Genomic DNA, 17911 nt, shown 5'->3' with positions numbered 1-17911 from the left:
AAGGTGAGAAAAACATGTACGTTTAACTAAAAAAATAATTACTTATAAATAATTCAGTAAATTATATGGAAATACTGATACACTCCTAAGAAAAAGTATCAGTTGTGCACTAGAATGTTAATATGACAACAGGTTGCATTCTCTTCCACTCATTCATAAACACATTATTGGACAACTTTTTCCTCAGTTTGACACATCTTTCATGACATTATCCACACTCTGGCACTAAGACTGTTTCAATAATTACAAAGGTTTTCCAGAGTATGAGAGATGTTTCTTCCCATCATCTAAAATATTTTGCCATGACTTTCTGACCACCTCAGCAAAGAAAAGAATTGGGATTAAAAAGAAAAATGGAAGTTTATCCTCCTAAGTGGTTACCTTTCTTACTGGCATAAATTTGTTTTGACTTGATTAAGAACAAGAGCCTTTTCTTTTTAACCCCCCCAATACACAGCTTAAAATAAACAACCAAGGAAGTTTATTTTAAACAAATTCTTAGCTAAACTAGACTTATGTGAGCTATTTAGCAGACACATCAGTGTGCCTCACTCATCTTGGAGTAATACTTACTTCCAGTTAAAGTAAACTGGATCAAGAATCATCTTCTAGAGAACTTACATGGGGCTGAGGGCTTTTTATGGGTTTTTTAGGGGCTGACAGATAGTAGTTAAGATGGAAAGTGCAAGTCCTTGTAACACTGTGGAAGATCTTCAATTAATCTTTCAAATGGCTCATACCAGAAAAACAGACAAAGTCTCAGACAAGTCACAAGGACTAGAAACTCTGAGAAAGGACAAATACACAATGAAATAACAGAATACTATAATTTCATGCAGGAAGAAATGCATGAGTATTTTACCTTGGAAACAGCAGGACAGGAGTCCCTTCGGACTGTCTCTATGCCTTTTGCGTCAAATACTGGGTCCTTCTGGTCCAGTGTTTCATACATATAACCCACGTACCTCTTTTTAGTTTGCAGGACACATGGCAAGTAGACCTGGAATGTTTAGAAAGAGGATAACCCAATCTGGCGTGTGTTGGGAATACAAGGCAGCTCTGAACATAGAGGGTTTCCTAAGGAATGCTTTACTTTGGTTTTTTTTTTTTTTTGGCTGGTTTGTGTGGTGTGTTTTTTTTTTTTTTTTTTTTTTAAATCATTAAAACCAATAAACTAGATCAAAGAGCTCTTGAAGGATGGCTGAGGAAGTTGGGATTCAGTGGTGTTCCATTCTTAAATGAGTTTATATTTCATCTAACTGTAAAGGCTAAGCAACCTGAAGCTCAGATGAAAAGTGACACACAGTATAATTTGTTTTGAGTACTCTTACTTTTCTAGATTGCACCTGTCAGCATTTTTAATGTAACTGTATTATCTTTCTTAAAAAGACAACTTCATTTTAAACATCAGAGAAGAAAACTTTCCCAGCAAAAATAGTGGCTTCAAACTTTCTATTTTCAAACGTCATCTAATTATGAGGTGCCTAAAATCAGTTCGTATCTTGATATGGGGAAAGCATGCTTTTTAAATGCCTATGCTTGGAGAACGGTTTCCTCATGAATGGATTTTCAGGGTCATGGTCTTTTCTGCTTGTTTTCTCCAACCTCTTTCTTCATTCTTAATTGTGTCAGTATTCCTTGACTGGTTTTAAAAGAAAGAATGGGGAACAATTTCTTCTCAGTATTACTAAGATAACACCACCTCTTCCTGGCTCTCATGGAAGAGGGAGCAGTGAGCTTAGATTGCCTCAGGCTGAAGAAGGTCCCGTACATAGGTGTCCCGCTTCTTGAACAGATGCTCCAGCTTTGAGGCATTTTCCTCTTCCTGTGCTAGGAAGCTACCCTAGGAGAGTACTCAGTATTTTGACCCACAGGTGACTAAGGGCACTTGAAGTGAAGCACTGACATCTCAAGTATATCCTCACACCTAGTTGTTTTTTTTTTTTTTTTTTGGTTAATTACTCCTTCAGCTTAATGACACAGAATTGCCTCAAAGTGGGAGGGGTCCCTGTACTTTAGTCAGTGAAGAACAGTTGCTGTGCTTTTCACAGGTATCCTGACTCTTCTTGCTAAGATTTTTCTACTGTATTTTCTGTGAAAAATGGCCATTTGCTTAAAAAGTCTACTTGAACCTGTTGAGTCAGGTATGTACTTTGAAAATATCTAGAGCACCTGAACTGACTGCTAATGGCTTTCCAATGATAAACTTCCACCAAAATTAGTATCACATTGCTTCACTCTTCTATAAAAGGCTTATTGTCATTAATACTTTTTCCAAAAGCCCACTGAATGGATTTTTACGATTTTTCATTTTATATGTATCACACACATCCTGAAGTGTGCTAAGGCTGGCTGAGGAATAAATATCAGGCCTGTAATTAACGCATTGGAATCACTTCAAGGGATGGTGTACATTTTCTCTACCAAGTTGCACACATCGGTTTGATTGTATGTATATAATACAAAACTGAGGGAGACATTTCCAAAAATTGATGAGACAGGAATTTCAAATTGCCTGGTGCTGCCAGTGCAACAGGCCACCAGGCATCCTGATGTGAAAGTAGGAATATTTCTTTTTGTTGTTCATGCTGCAGTGCTCCTCTGACAAGGTCCCTGAGGCATTAAGGAGCTTACAATATACCCACAGAAACAGTACAGCACGTGACTGTTGTACATCCTTATGCTACATTAGCACCCAGAAAAATCTTTTATCTTTTGGGTTTTTTTAGGATAACAATGTTTTCACCCAACACACTTGAAGCAAAGTATTTTCCTTTTACCTTTTCAAACTTCAGTTTAACAGGTTTGGGGTTTGTTGCTGTTACAGCTTCAGCAATTTCCTGACCAATCTTAAAAGACTGCTCCTTCGTGGCTCCTTTCAAGAGTACAAACATGCTACAAGAAATCAGACATAGGAAATAAGCACAAATCTGTTCAACATAACTCCTGAAACTTACAAAGCTATAGTTTGCTGGTGACAAGGCAGGGATGTTGTTACCAATTCTGTTCCCTTCCTTCAGCTAGAAAAGCCAAAAACCTGAGAAACTTCAGCGTTCAGTATGAGATCAGGAGTGCCAAAGGCACGACGAACGCTGCGACTCTCTGGTGAGGCAGGGAACGTGACTGCTCCCAGGCAGTACAAAACTTGAGTTCCCAGGAGACAACTGTAAAGAGCTCTGGGTACGCCCTTTTTTCCCCTACTATGGGCAGCAACAGGATTTTACTTCCTTTCTCCAATAAGGTTTTTTTTTTGGTGAAGCTACTATGAACTTAGTTATCTTTGAAATTTCAAGTCTTTCATCAAATCTGGCTGAAATCAGTCATTGGATTCACAAGTTACTTAAGGAAGGACAGCGAGACAAGCTTTGTTTCCCATGGCTGAAAAATTATCCAAGTCTAGCACCAGAGATGGATACGCCTGGAGCATGGCTATTATTTAGATGACAGATTGACTGAGAAAGGGGAGATATTTATATGATGTATTTCAGGCAGCCTAATCATATCTTTGCATGCTCTGGTGGCTGCTTCTAAATTGTATCCACTTTTGAAGCTTAAAATAGTGCCCTCCTCTACGTATCAATGTGCAATGCCTACTATATTATAAATACTCCATTTTCCAAAATAAAAATGGCATGAGAAACAGGCACAAAAATACTCATTTAATGAATAAGACTTATATTCATTCATACCTGAAAAAAATAGGATTTTTTTCCCTTCTTTCTGTTCCACCTAATTTTCAAAAGAAAGGAAACCCTCAACGTGCTAAGAGTCTTAAAAGAAACTCCAAGAAAATAAGTATTATTTACTTTGCATATTCTGCAAGACAGTAAGCAACATCCCAAAGAGAGTCCACATACTCTTTTCAGTATCATAAATTGCCCTTGCTGAGACAAAAGAAAAATATATCTATGAAGAACTACTATGATTTTTAAACATTGTAAGAAGCAGACCATTAATTACCTGTCAGTATCACCATACACAACGTGAGCACCCCATTTTTTTGTATCATTCACCAGTTTTATAGCACGCTCTAATGTTTCTCTGGCTTTGTGGACAATGCTATCCCCAACCTGCAAAGTTAAAGATAAATTGAAAATCTTTTTTCTACTGCTAAACCCAATGCTAGCTCTTGCTAAACATAGTCTAACCTTGCTTGATCTGTTTATGACAATTACTATACTGAGACAATATATTTTATTTCATGGTTTAAATGCATATAATAAATAAAAAGGTTGCTTACATTACCCCAAAAGAGCAAGAATTAAAGGAAGAGCGATCAAAAATTATTAAGAATTAAAATAAAAGTGTAAGGAGCAAGACAAGTTCGCTTAGGATCATTTTCTCTAGTTTTTGGATTCTGCTGATTGCTCCTTTTATGAAAACTATGAAACAGCTACAATGTTTTATTTTATTTCCACTGTTAAGAACTGGAATCCAATCTACCTTTGGAGAGAGTTCTACAGAAATGCCAACTCCAAATGCTCTTTTATGGGAAGAAGAAAAATAAGACTTTTTTTTTTTTTTTTAAAAAAGGATCACAAATAAATCCTAAGTTGCTGATTTTCAGTACTACAAATCAAAACAGCTTTTATGAAGGTATTTAGATTAAACATGTTTCAAATAATAATAATACTGTGTTATCTGGCTATACTTTATTAATAGCGTCTTTTCCACAGTTTTTCTGCATTTTTATCTGCAACTCTTACCTCAGTGCATGGCATTCTTCCAGAAAAATTAGCAGCAGTATAGCCAAATGTAAAATTAGCTATATATTTAAGACCCAACTGACGAGCTTCAAGCATTCGAGTTATAGCCTTGTCATGCTTATAAGCCTTCATTGACTGTTTCACCATTATCCTAGTCTTCAAGATTTCTTCTAGCATTCTTGGCAGCACACCCTTTCTTACTGAAGGCTGTCATAAAGGGAACAAAGAAAAAAATTATGTTAAAAAGCCCAACCTAAACAACAGTTAGGAGTAAAAGCAAAACCCAGAACTGTTACATAATCACTGTTAAGAAGACATTAATTAGCAAGATGCCCTAGGCACCAGCAGTTTGGCTCTTCCCACAAATGCTACAAGCAACCTAGAACACAGGCAAAGCTCTCAAGCACGGGGTAAATAGCTTTCTGTTTTTTGTTTTCATCAGCCCTGCTAATGCAACGTTTAGATAACCTTATTAACTAAAATGGGACTCAATATTAGACTGTTAATTCTCAACATGTTAAATATTAAAGGACTATTATCTTTTAAAAATTCTGCAAATATTCTTTACTTAAAGTTTTTGTTTTACATTAAATATATGTATGCTGGTGGTTGGCTAATTATTTGTAAGAGCTCCAGGCCATATGTATTAATTCATTACAAATCAGCCAGCAGTACACATAATATAAAATGAGAACAATAGAAAGCAAGTCAGGGAGTTTCATCTCCTGAACCATGACTCTTTTTCTAGGAAAGCATTCTGCTATACAGGCAGGAGAAGAATGAATTGTTGTACACAGATAATTACTGTTTGATCCCCAAACTGCACAACTAAAATACAGTTTAATTATAGATGAAATAAGCCTTCAGTATAAATGAAAGCATAAAGATGACATTTTATTTCCTGAACTGCCAGAAGTTCAGCACTCTGACAAATATCAAAAAACATTGGGAAATGAGAGACTGAACATCCCCCCTTCTGTCTGCTCTTAATGCAGCAAAATATAAACTACAGTATCAATTTGATCTCGAGTTAGTCAGCCAACAGGAAGAGAAAACACCTGTCACAGAGCACTAATATCATTACCTTGACAAAAGCTACTCCACTCGGTGACACTGTGATATCGTGCCTAATCTGGTAAAGTAAGTCAGGAGGTACTCTGAGAGATGTACAGCCAAATTTGAATGCATCATATCTAATAAAGAGAAAAATTAAATATGAAGACAATTCATTCATTTACAGCCGGATCAAGCAAAAGCATCAACTCACATTAAAATGCTGGTAATGACAGCAAGGATACAATGACAATTATAATCTCAGGTATAAACAAACATACTATCATTTAAAATTTCTTAGCTACATGGAAAAGGCTCTAGGAATAAAGCAGTAATAAATGGCTAAATTCCAACACATCCGTAATTTATTAATTCTGTTCTGCGTTAATGCGTTATTTCCAAATGCTGAGTTAGTGGAGGCATGTACTCATACCGTAATCCCCTATGGAAACCATGCATGTTTACCAAGTAACACATTGCATATATTTTCTTCCTACAAATTCAGAATTTCAAATCAGAAACTTGAAAACCTGATGGTGACACGTAGCAATCATCACATGCATCTTCCTGTTCTTCCAGATATGGTTTTATAGAGATAATTATAATGACCAATGAGATTTTTTTTTCCAATTAACAGAATTACTGTTAAGCTCAATAAGAGATGCTACACAGAATAATTAATTGTATCTTTTCATTTTGAATAGGTAAGACCGGAGTGAACTACAACTGTTGAAAGAGAACAACAATTTATTAACATACAGTGGAATAATGCTAGTCCAGTTTTGAAAATAGGTAGTGGATTTATGTAACATTTTAACATATTCTGAAGCAGTATTAAAAACTAGCATCACCACAATAATGGAACATATACACATGCATATACAAAGTTAATTTTTTTTTTAACAGAACAGAGTCTAATTCTGTATTTAATTAAAAATACATATCGATGTGTATATGTGCGTGTCTGTGTGTGTATACACACATGCACACACCCACACGGTAGATCTTTATCATCTCTATCGTGTAACACAAAATGGTGCTATTCGTACATGGCCATTGTTTCCAATGACAACCAAGGGTTCTCAGTACCTTAGAAAAGATGCTAAAGTCTCTGCGGAATTAAAGTTTGTGAGAAAAGAATAACAACTTACTTTCCTAAGTTTTCAACATGTCCCAGGCAGGTTGAAAAACAGTAGTTGTATGCTATCACAATGGAAGGATATAACGACTGGAAATCCAATACAAGAACAGCATTGCTGTAAAAGCGGGATTCTGGCTCCATTATTAAGGGAACACATTGCAGGGCTTTCATTTGAGCTCGCTGCTGGATACTGGGTGTCACAGGAATATAATTCATTGGCTTTGCAACACGCAGCATCATAGACTCCACACGATACTGCAAAACAGTTTGGATATAATAATTGTAATTATAATTTCAAAAATGCAGAATAAACATGGGTAGATTAAAACTGTGTAAATACGCACTTACATTTCCTGAATTTAAAGTACGGACAACTAATTTTCCAAAATAAACAGCCACACTCTTAACGTACATTTTCTATCCCATATGGTGGAACTTTTCCACTAATCACTGAAAATCAAGTATTTCTAATTTTTATCTATGGAAAAAATAAACATCCTGCGCAGGTTAAAAAAATAAACATCCAACAGGCTGCAACAATATATATGGATGGCCACGCTACAGTCAGTGAATGAGCGTTTGCTAAACTGTATTTTTCTTAGACTTGTAGGACATTGAAGAAAAAGCATAATATGCAGTTGATGACCATTTTCCATAGGAATCTGCACGGCAATTTTATTTCAACATTTTGGAAAACAGAGAAATAACATGCAAATTGTGTAAGTTGATAACACGTGCCTCCAAGCTTTTGACCATGAGAAGTAACCAGAATGTACTTGGCAGCAAGAGAACCAAGGGAATAATCTATGCCAGCCCATTTCAAAAGTCTGCTGCTTTGCACCGGGTATCTTGCTTTCTTCCTGATGATGCCACAAATATTACAGGAAGCGTAAAATAACAAAAAGTTTAAGAACTTTCACCTTGCTCAAGACATCACAAAATCTCATATGGGGAAGTAGCAACATGAGAACCCCCCCCCCCCAGCTCTATTTATTTATGTATTATTCAATGCTTTAGTAAGGCTTTAAAAGCACTAATAGCCAGGTATTCACTGTGCCTATTCACAATAAAAACCAAAATAGCTGAAAATTACATACATGGATGGCAAAGGGCTGAAAGTCCCAAAATGTCAAAGAACAATTCTGTATAATCCTAAGATCCTGTGCTTTGTAAAGCAACTAAATCACTATTCAAAAGCCTTCTGCCTGACACACTACATATTCAATCATTGTACTGAACGGGTTAGGTATAATTTCTTTAAATTTGATGTTATAAATGAACTTACAGAACCAACAGTTTTAACAAGACCCTGCCACCTTACAAACAGGTTGGGGTTTGAAAGTGTCATTTTGCAGCAGCGTAAGCTGCTGCTGCCTTGCACTAATTGCACACTAATTTGTGTCCAGTGATGACCTCAGATGCATGATGAGGTGGTCAGGGACTGGATCTGGCAAGAGGTAGGTTTTTTGGTTTTTGTTTTAGTTTTCAGCAAATTCTTCAATCATCTGACTAATAATCCGTATGCCTATCTCCTGTTAGGTTTGTTTAGTCTACTATGGAATATTCAAGACAGCTTAATAAAATAAAAGAAAAAAAATCACCTTTAAAAAAGGTCTTGTAAAACTTAATAAGAGAGATAAAAATATGGAAAAAATAACTTAAAATATCTGAAATCTGTTCTTAGTACTATTCTATTTTAACATCTTTTTCAGCTAAGGAGAAAAGGAGTATCTTCATAAAAGGTAGTGATGATTCCTCTGAGTGGAAAAAAAATTATTTGAGGTGACTGGGAATTGTTGCAACTGCCATTTTTGTGATCTCAGAAATTTCAATGGAAACGAAACATACGTGCACAGAAGGGAAGAGAAAAGAACAGTCAGGATAGAAAATGCAGCATGTTTCTGTTGCTCACTCCCACTCACAGCCATTTGAGAAAATGACAGGCAGAACAGTCTTTGCAGACTGCAATCATGACAGTTTAAGCATATCTACATTGGCAGTATGCCAGTTCCACCCTCCCTGTCCCTAACTGTGCATTTCTCTTCCCTTGCTCCAACAGCGGTACTTTTCTGATAACATGGTAAGCCAGATCACGGAGCTAAACTGGCAAATACCTACTGAACACCACCATGGTTCTGCCACCAGTGCTGCCCCCATCCCCAAAATACAGGGCCAGTACCAGCAAGAGTGACAAGAACCTGCACTGGGTCAAGAGATGACACAGGCAACTGCTGTCAAGGGAAAAAAGGTGGCAACATTTTTAAATTGGGTTGAATTGTTAAGGAACCGCCGCTTCACACACTCCCGTTTCCGGCTGGCTTAAGACAATGCTGGTCTGCTTAGGACATTAATTTTTAAGGTGTCTTTTTGTCCACAGAAGTTGGCAAAATAATCAATCCCGGTCAGCTCAGCTATTAAAACAGTCTATTAAAACAGAAAGCAGAAAGATGGTAGGAAAGAAGACAACAACAGAAGAGCAGAGACATGTGAGTGAGAGTAGATGTGTCTCAGGTGCTGTTCAGGGCTCGTGCGAAGCCACGAAAACAGTCTAGTTAGTCTAGTGACTCAGAACCTGGGCAAGGAAAGCCTTTGGTATTACTGGAGACTGCTGGGGTCTCAAAGAAAGAGTAGTGTATATCTCACTCTGTCTTGCTCCCTTTCCCTCCAATGCTAGTATCAAAATAACAGAACGACACACAACTTGCATGACACATGTACTTAATAAAGCCAGAGCCCTCCTTGTCTTATCATCAAATCTCACTCAGAGGTCTGCTTCACAGGAAATGTCACTTGGAACATACTCAGTGCAGCTTTGTCTGCCCTGGAAGAAAATAATCTCATCTTTCTAAAACATGCTCAATTATATTTCTTAATGTTTTAAAAAAACATTCATTTTCAGACCCATCGAAGTGTGAAACATACCAACTCAAACGAAAAACTTAGTGCTCCCAAAATCAGTAGAAGAGACTCACTAGCATGATTACATTTGGGGCACTCTATTTTTAACAGCTATTTTTCATCTCTGAGACTAACCATTCCCTCCATTATCACTGCTTTTGGATTGCCTTTCTTTATGTTTCAATTTCATGTTATGCAAAACAGTCTTCTGTGACTTTATGAAAATACATATACTGACTGAAAAGATACTGAAGAACTAAAACATTTTGTAAAGACTATTTTGCTTCTGCGAAGTGTAAGGAAAACTAAATCTTACCTGGGAGCCTCTTGTTAATACATGTAAGAACTGAATGCCAAAAAGTCTTGCCATTTCACTTGTTCTGTCAATCAGATCCAGTTTGTCTAACAACTGCAGATTCCCACGGACACGGCTAACATAATGATCAACCATTTTCCACCTGTGAAAGTGAACGCAGTGTTATAAACAATCAGGAGACTGCTGCTCTTTCTACTAAGAAAAACGTATTTTTATGATAGCTTGTTACAAACCAGCAAGTAAAATTTCCCGTAGGACATCTTCATATGGCTCTTTCAAAAATGTGGCGCATATAAACATACACTCACATATTCTAAAGACACACAGAGAATGCGTTACAGCAAACTACTGTTAAGGCATATCTCAATGACATACCGTATCCTGTTTTCCTTACTGCCCTAAAGGATTACTTGAACCAGAAACTCAAGTTTCTCTTCATCTGTTTTTTTAACTGAGTGGACTTCTGTATTAAGAATACCTATCTCAGCTGAAGATAAATGCATCATTTCAGTACTAAACCAAGTTTCCACCTAGCTGAAAAGTATTTCACTTTTACAGAAACTATACGTGTGTCACAAATGATGTTCAGATCAGTACTCAGTTTTATGAATTGTTCATATCACACAATACCAAATCACTCCAAGAGTGAAGCCCAGTGTGATACGTGTCATATAAAGGTATTTTAAAGCAGCTGTAGTTACTGTCTTAACATCTTGCACGCTGTTTTGTACTATTTTTAAGCCTAGCTTGGTTGACATGCACTGTGCAGTAAAACAGAAACCTGGCAGTTCATTAAAAGTCCTTCTGATGAATAGTATCTACAAAGTAAAGAGCTTACAGAACTTAAAAATAGCACATCTGTTCAGATACATTGAAAATGTAACTGAAAAATTGTTTTGTTTTTGTATACTTTAAACAGAAAAATACACAAAGATGAAATATTGAGGGTATAACTACACAATAGAACACAGCACAACAGCAGAGTAAATAAGCTCATGTTCCTGCATATAGACTGTTCTAGTACCTGAGCTAAATTGATTATTTCTTCCTATGCTAACTTTAGCTTATTATCTATCCAATGTTAAGAATCTGGCCTTAAAAAGAACAAACAAAATGGATTAACAGATCATTACCTGTAGACATCTGCCTTATTATCAAACCAATCAGACAGAACTCGGAAAGTAAATAAAGGAAAACGTTGATGAAGAACATGAAAACCCACGTTTTCAAAAGTGTAACTCATTAGATTCACCTGGAAAAACACAGAGGACGTGTTAACATGCACGAGGTCTTTCATAGTCAAAGAAATCTCTACTTTTTAAAAACTGTAACAACTAAATTTATTAACTTATCAGTATTTGTTAACAAGGTAAACATTTCTACTTAGAAGTCCCTAACTATTTACAAGTCAGGAAAGAATATTCCTTATCAACTGAAAAGAATATGTGGAATTAAGTAGGTGACAAAGATCAGGTCTGAATTTGGTCAGAAGAAAATCCGTAAAGACTGAACCGTTTGAGTATTAAATGTAAGGTCATAAACAGCAAAACAATGAGTAAGTCTGACAGCTTAAAATAAGTTCAAGTATTTAATTTAGTGAAAGCACCATACTAGACAAATTGCTGAAACAGGTTAAGTTGTTCTCAAAACCCACAAAGAAGTGAAAGGGAATATCATTAAGAAACATTACTGAAAAATAAGGGCTTCAGTATTTTACATTTTAGCGAGATGCAAAATCCATTCTCACAAAGTGGCAGACTGCTCTATTTGAAAAGGTGTACAAAGAACAAAAGTTACCTAAGTTGCATGAAATTTTCAAAGTCTACAATAATTTTAAAAACCCAGTAAGTCAAATACATTGACCTTCTAAAAACTTTACCTCATTTCTCATCATTCTCCAAATATTTAAGATAATTCGTCCAACAATATGTATTTCACTCATTGTATCCGATCCATATTCATCCAGCTCAGCCGCAAATCTGTTCTCTTTCTTATCATCTAAAGACAATCAAAGAGACTATATTTAGACAAGTTATAGGACAGTCAAGACCAGATCAAGCTATCCCTCTTCCAATCTGAGCTCTCTAGAAAAATAAGAATTCAAAAAGACTGTTACTGATTGCACAAGATTATTTATTTACCAGTCTTCCAGACAATCTCTAAATAAAACTCCCCCAGGTTTTCTGCTCTTGCACACACCTCTGAAGATAACTTTTACTTTGGTTTCACTGAAATGGTGTCCATGGCAATATATTCTTCATAGCAAATATACTGGTTAAACAATGCTGAATGTTACTCGAGAGCTAGCTGCACGGACATTAGTGCACAAGAATTTAAAAAAAAAAAAAAAAAAAGAAAAGAAGATATTTCTGTCCTAAAGAGTTTACAACTCAAGGCTTGTAATGATCTTACACAGTTGGAACCAGTCAGAAAACTTAGTGCCTTTCATATACTAAAAGCAAACCCACTGCAGTGGGAGCAGGTAGACGTGAGTTCTGGATAGCACAAATGGAAAGAGAAGGAAATAGGAAGGAACAAATGCAGAGGCAGAAGTAGCACTCTGAATCTTTCTGTAAGACAGTGGTGACTACAGTATGGGAAAGAGATCCTCTTTTGCCATGCTCTGAAATACAATATCACAAGAGAAGACAGTCTTTTTGGTATACGTTTCTGGAAACTGTCTTTTTTTCAGTCAACCTAAGGCTACAGTTTTGGTATTCTTTCCTGAGTTTACATAGATGTTTTTTTAAAATGTACAACACAGGTTAAAATTCATTATGAAAACACACTGTACTATTTGATCCTCCAGTGTTGTTCCTTCTTATTAGTTTAACGGAAGAGAAAACACTTCGAGGCATTTTTCCCACAATTCTAAATCCATACCCATTTTTCAACCATTGGTTGTGTATTCTGCCACTACTCGTTTATACCTGTACAGTATCCTACTAATAAAAAGCAGAACATTTTGGACAGAGCATATAGAAGTGTGGATACACAATGCTTTGCAATAATGATCAGAACTGAGCAATTAGTTCCTCAGACAGCCATCAAGCACATTTACCCTTGAAGACAGAAGTAAAAATTGCCTGAAATTCTGCAGAACTGCTGTGGAACAACATAATACAGACTAACTTCCTATGTTGATCTTTCAAATACGTATCATATCAATTTCCACCACAAACCTATTTGTCATTTACTGACCTTATCAATAAATCACAAAGCCTTAACAAAATTAGGAGACCTTTCACACTTTATCAAAATGCACACCATCTTTTTAACCTCCTTATTGTCTCAGATTTTTAAGGAAGAAAAATAGTGATTTCTTTTTTCATGTCTGGATGGGAAAAAAGCCCCACAAGCAGCAAATTTTTTTCTTCTGCTTTTCTTCATTTGCACATGCTGTGTCTCCTGCAAAAGTAAGGAACTTACATCCCCTCACCCCCTTTTTTTTTAATTGGAAGCAGAAACTATCAGTTCTACTTTCTGCAGTGTCATCCTAGTTCTCTTTTGACTTGTTTAGGAGATTCCCTATGTTTCTTAAGTTTGCTTCATGTCTTGCTGGTAAAGACAGGCAACAAAGTATACTGCGGTCACAAAAGAGACCCATTGCCCTGATGAACAAGAGACTCTACATGTGATGAGCCATCGCAAAATTACAAAAACCTGTAGTGCTCTACAACTGGTGCGGGGAATATACCAGTAGAACCACGTGAGCCTCTTTGGAAACAAAGTTGTTAAGCAACAGAACTGGACATTCTTCCAATCTTTCAGGTGTGTGAGATGAAATAAAAAGAAGTCTCCTCTCATCCTCTGTTACCCACTCCCTAACTTTGAGCTGTGATGCAAAGGAGGAAACAGGAGGCCACAGTGCACACACAAAAAATGCCACTACGCACAGGCACAGTACTCACTTCTCTTGTGGTGTGTCCTAATGACTTATGAATAGTTCACTTGTAAATGGCAGAGGCAGCACCAGACTCAGCCAATAAAGCAAAACCAGAGAGAAGTCCAGCTTTCTTTTTGTTAAGTTGAAATCACAGGAAAGGGAAGGAAAAGTACCTTCCATCTTTATTTCAATAGGAGGAAAGAGGAGCATACTGCTTGAAGGAGCACTTCCTGTTCTGAAAATACAGCATGTGAAGAAGGGAGGGAAATATGAAGCATAGGGGTTGGAAAAGCAAGAGGAACATAGATGGGGTCAAAACCATGGACAAGGAAGCCACAAAGCAACAGAGAACACAACACTTGTACATTTATGGTCACGCATGCAAGCCCACACTTATGGCATGACAGTTTTGGGAGGAGCTCATCAGTGTGAACATTTCCTTATCTTTCTCCTGCAATTCAGTCAAAAAAGAATAATTACTTACCTTACAGTAACACTAGTTCTTAGAAACATTTTAAGTGCTATGTATTCCACTTCTGGGTGTGCATCTACCACCTGGCACAAGAAGATCTGTACTATGAATACCAGTGCTGTGGGGATCATGCCTGTGTCCTGCATGCCCACTCAAACTATTCCCAAAGATGTTACGGGCTACAACCCTGGTTTCCTTCACTAGAACTGAACCCATGTTGTTTGGGACTTGATAGTTGTAGGGAAGGAAGCCCGACCGTTAAATACATAGGGACATCACCATTACGAACCATAACAGTTCCCAGAGAAGTGACCTTTCTTCTTTGAGGAACTCTTCATGTGTATCCCAATTCCAGTAACTTGAACAACAGCTTATGTCATGAAGATGGGTACTATCAAGAGCTTTGCTGATTTAACTGTTGATTCTGCATCAACTACAGTGCAGACATAGCTGTCCTGCAAGACGAGCTGTGACTCAGCCTTTGAGAGTCAAAAGGAGAGACACATTAGTTACCCATCTCAAACTGAAGAGATGGTTCAGCCATACTTCTACAGTAGAGCAGTAAACCTTTGTGATCTTTGGAAGTTCAAGAAACCTTTGACTGCAACACGTACCATTCCTCTTACCAAAGACATTGCAAATCTTGAAGTGTAAGGGGTCAACATTTTTTCTGAACACCCTTCAATACCTCTGAAGACTGTACCCAGAGGCATTATTATTGCAACCAGTGTATCATCTCAATTTGAGCCATCAGGGGAATTTAATAACAAGGTTCATGCAATCAGTTATTATTCCTGAAGAACAAATTTGAGACCTTTGTGCTGAAGAAGGAAACTTGTGACCTTTGATGGCCAATCCATATTTAAACTGTCAGGTGTTCTTGTTTCCATATATTAAGTATTTAAAAACTCACAAAGGTCCAGTTGCTAACAACTTTCAACTGAAGATGCAAATTTGCTCTTATGTTTTCTTGTCCCTGGGAGGTCTCTGTAACTCAGACCTTTTTCTAAACAGGTCATAGGTATCAAAAGATTTTGAGGGCAGCAAAAGAGTGCACAAATATTCAAACCTCAAGGAAGTAGTGTGTGAACATAGCTTTTCCAAAACATCACGTTCTCCTAGCCAGGCACACAGGATGCCAACATAAGATACTATTGCTATGCTGGGTAAGCCCAAAGATGCAACTAGCCCAGTATCATGTTCTATCAAGTACCCAAAAGCAGATGCTTCAAGAACAGGGGAAGCAGTTATTGATAATCTTTCTAGAATTCTTCCAGCTTCTAACCATTTGCAGCTTCCTGGGCCAGACGTTATTTTCACATATATAATAGTTCCCAATGGATTTTTCTTCCAAGAATTTATCTCCTCTTAAAGCAACATTCACTTTAAGCATTTGTACTACCTTGTGGCAAGGAACTCAACAGTTCAACAACCCAGGGGTGAAAAATCAACTCCTATTCTGTAGCTGCCATTTGCTAGCTTCATTGATGACTTCTGGTTCCTGCATTGGAAAAGACCATGAACAACCAATTCATATTTCCCTTTATATCCCTCAAGATTTCATAGGCTTCTACCTTCCTTATCCAGTTTTGTCTCTTATGGAATCCTAACTTACTGAATTACTAGACACATTTGGATTACCCTTCTCATCTTTACCAGTTCTCCTATATCCATTTTGATGGTGGAAAGGTTATGAAGGGGCTAGAACTGCAGTACTTGAGGTGCAAGCACACTACAGATTTTTACATTTACATTCATTGTTTTATATTTTCCTTGTTCTGTAATTCCTAATGTTTCATTTGCTTTTTCAACCATTACAGAGTAACATGATCAAGTTTTTAATAGGACAATCACAGGAAAGCACTTCTTATTTCATGGCTATTTAACTGCTGTACAGATCTTTGGCAAGAGCCCTGACAAAAGCAGCTTTTCAATTGTTTTGATTTTTAAAATCGTATCTCCCTCACCCACATCATCTTGATGACCGCAAAGACCTGCAACAAATTTTTGAGACAGTTTTTAATTTTTCAAAGTCATCTTGACTCTTCTCAGGTGCAACACATTTATTTAAGCTGTTCACTAAGTGCATTCTTCAGAATAACAGCTTCTGTTGATTGGCTAAGTATAGACACTAGGCTTACCACTCTCCTGGATAACTTTCTCCAGGTTTTCAAGAAAAAAACCCCAAACAAATCTTCTTCTGAATGTTGGAGGAAAGCATCAGCGCTTGGGCCAGTAAAATTTGCCCACAGTACAAGAATGGCTATTGCAAGTAAGGATTTTATTACAGAGCTGCTGACCAGCTCAGGAGCATCTTTATGTCCTTGTATCCCAGCCAGAGAAACCACGAATAATGATTATGATAGGTGCCCTGAATGACACGTACATATGAAGCAAGGAGAAGCAAGAGAAAGTTTGGTAGCAGAAGCACCTCCAAGAAGTGAAAACACACACGACTACTGAAAATGAGCCTAGGTGCCTGGATACAGGACACAACCAGAAGTGGAATACACAAGGAATTTAAAAATTCAGAAAACACTGAAAACCAGAATCTCATTGGCATTTCAAATTTATTTTTGTGTGATTATACCTATAACAACACACCAGCAACAACAAAATAAGAGGTCCATCTGAAGAAATATTCTGCATTTATTTTTTTAATTTACTCATAGATTTCAACTTGCCTCTATTGGAACTGAACTGAAACCCTATACAATAACTTACCTGGCACACGAGAAATCATCTGGCATAAATCAACATTTAGTGCAGCAGCCCTCTGCAAGAGATAACCCCAGGAATGCATCTGGACTTCATAGCCTAACAAAATGTCTGGGTCATATCTAGAGAGGGGGGGGAAAGGAAAATGAGCTTCATGTTATTTAAGAAAACATTTTCCATGAATGGAGTATAAACAGGATTTCATTCTAATCATGTTGAGTTTAAAAAAGAAGCAGCCACAATGGGTTTCTATGAAAGCAGCATCTGGACTAGGAGACAATATTTAAAACAGACAATCTTTTAAGATTTTCAGTAACATTCGATTGAAAAAGTTTTTAGAGGGAGTATTTTCTTTGGGATATATATTCTTTTGGGATATAATATTTTCTTTTTTCTTTTTAACATACTTTTATTATTTCAGTCTTTACAAACAAGGAACAAAATCTAGGTCTAATCAGGTTTTATCAATGGAATCAGGCTGTATTGAGCATGAACTGAAACACAGCTACTGGCACAAGACAGATGTGCAATGAAATACAGTGTTGTCCTCAAACTTTGTTGTACTATTTTCCTTTATGAAACAGAACAGAGCTTGCTACTAGGCTACTTGAATGTTTTGCAAATAATGTGTCATGCATACTGCAGTGTAGCTTATAATAATCAGAGGACACTTCTAAACGGTGACTTTTTATTGGGAAATTACAATTCACAGTTGAGTGAC

The 17911-nt window shown here is 36.9% G+C and overlaps 1 protein-coding gene across 2 annotated transcripts in view; it reads right to left on the bottom strand.

The window, feature by feature from the left end:
- The window catches only part of REV3L (REV3 like, DNA directed polymerase zeta catalytic subunit), a 133141-nt gene that overhangs the window by 9260 nt on the left and 105970 nt on the right, over positions 1-17911 (bottom strand). For both annotated transcript variants that reach the window (XM_075706686.1, XM_075706687.1), the window contains 10 exons: positions 17197-17312; positions 11994-12112; positions 11248-11366; positions 10115-10256; positions 6911-7155; positions 5791-5899; positions 4707-4913; positions 3961-4070; positions 2781-2895; positions 863-1000 (listed from right to left, as the gene is read on the bottom strand). In XM_075706686.1, coding sequence (XP_075562801.1) covers positions 863-1000; positions 2781-2895; positions 3961-4070; positions 4707-4913; positions 5791-5899; positions 6911-7155; positions 10115-10256; positions 11248-11366; positions 11994-12112; positions 17197-17312 — 1420 coding nt within the window. The remainder of the gene's footprint in view (positions 1-862; positions 1001-2780; positions 2896-3960; positions 4071-4706; positions 4914-5790; positions 5900-6910; positions 7156-10114; positions 10257-11247; positions 11367-11993; positions 12113-17196; positions 17313-17911) is intronic.

This window comes from Pelecanus crispus, chromosome 3, assembly GCF_030463565.1.
Source record: "Pelecanus crispus isolate bPelCri1 chromosome 3, bPelCri1.pri, whole genome shotgun sequence".
NCBI lineage: Eukaryota > Metazoa > Chordata > Aves > Pelecaniformes > Pelecanidae > Pelecanus > Pelecanus crispus.
Note: the sequence above shows the minus strand (reverse complement) of the source record. Positions and strands in the feature narration are given on the sequence as shown.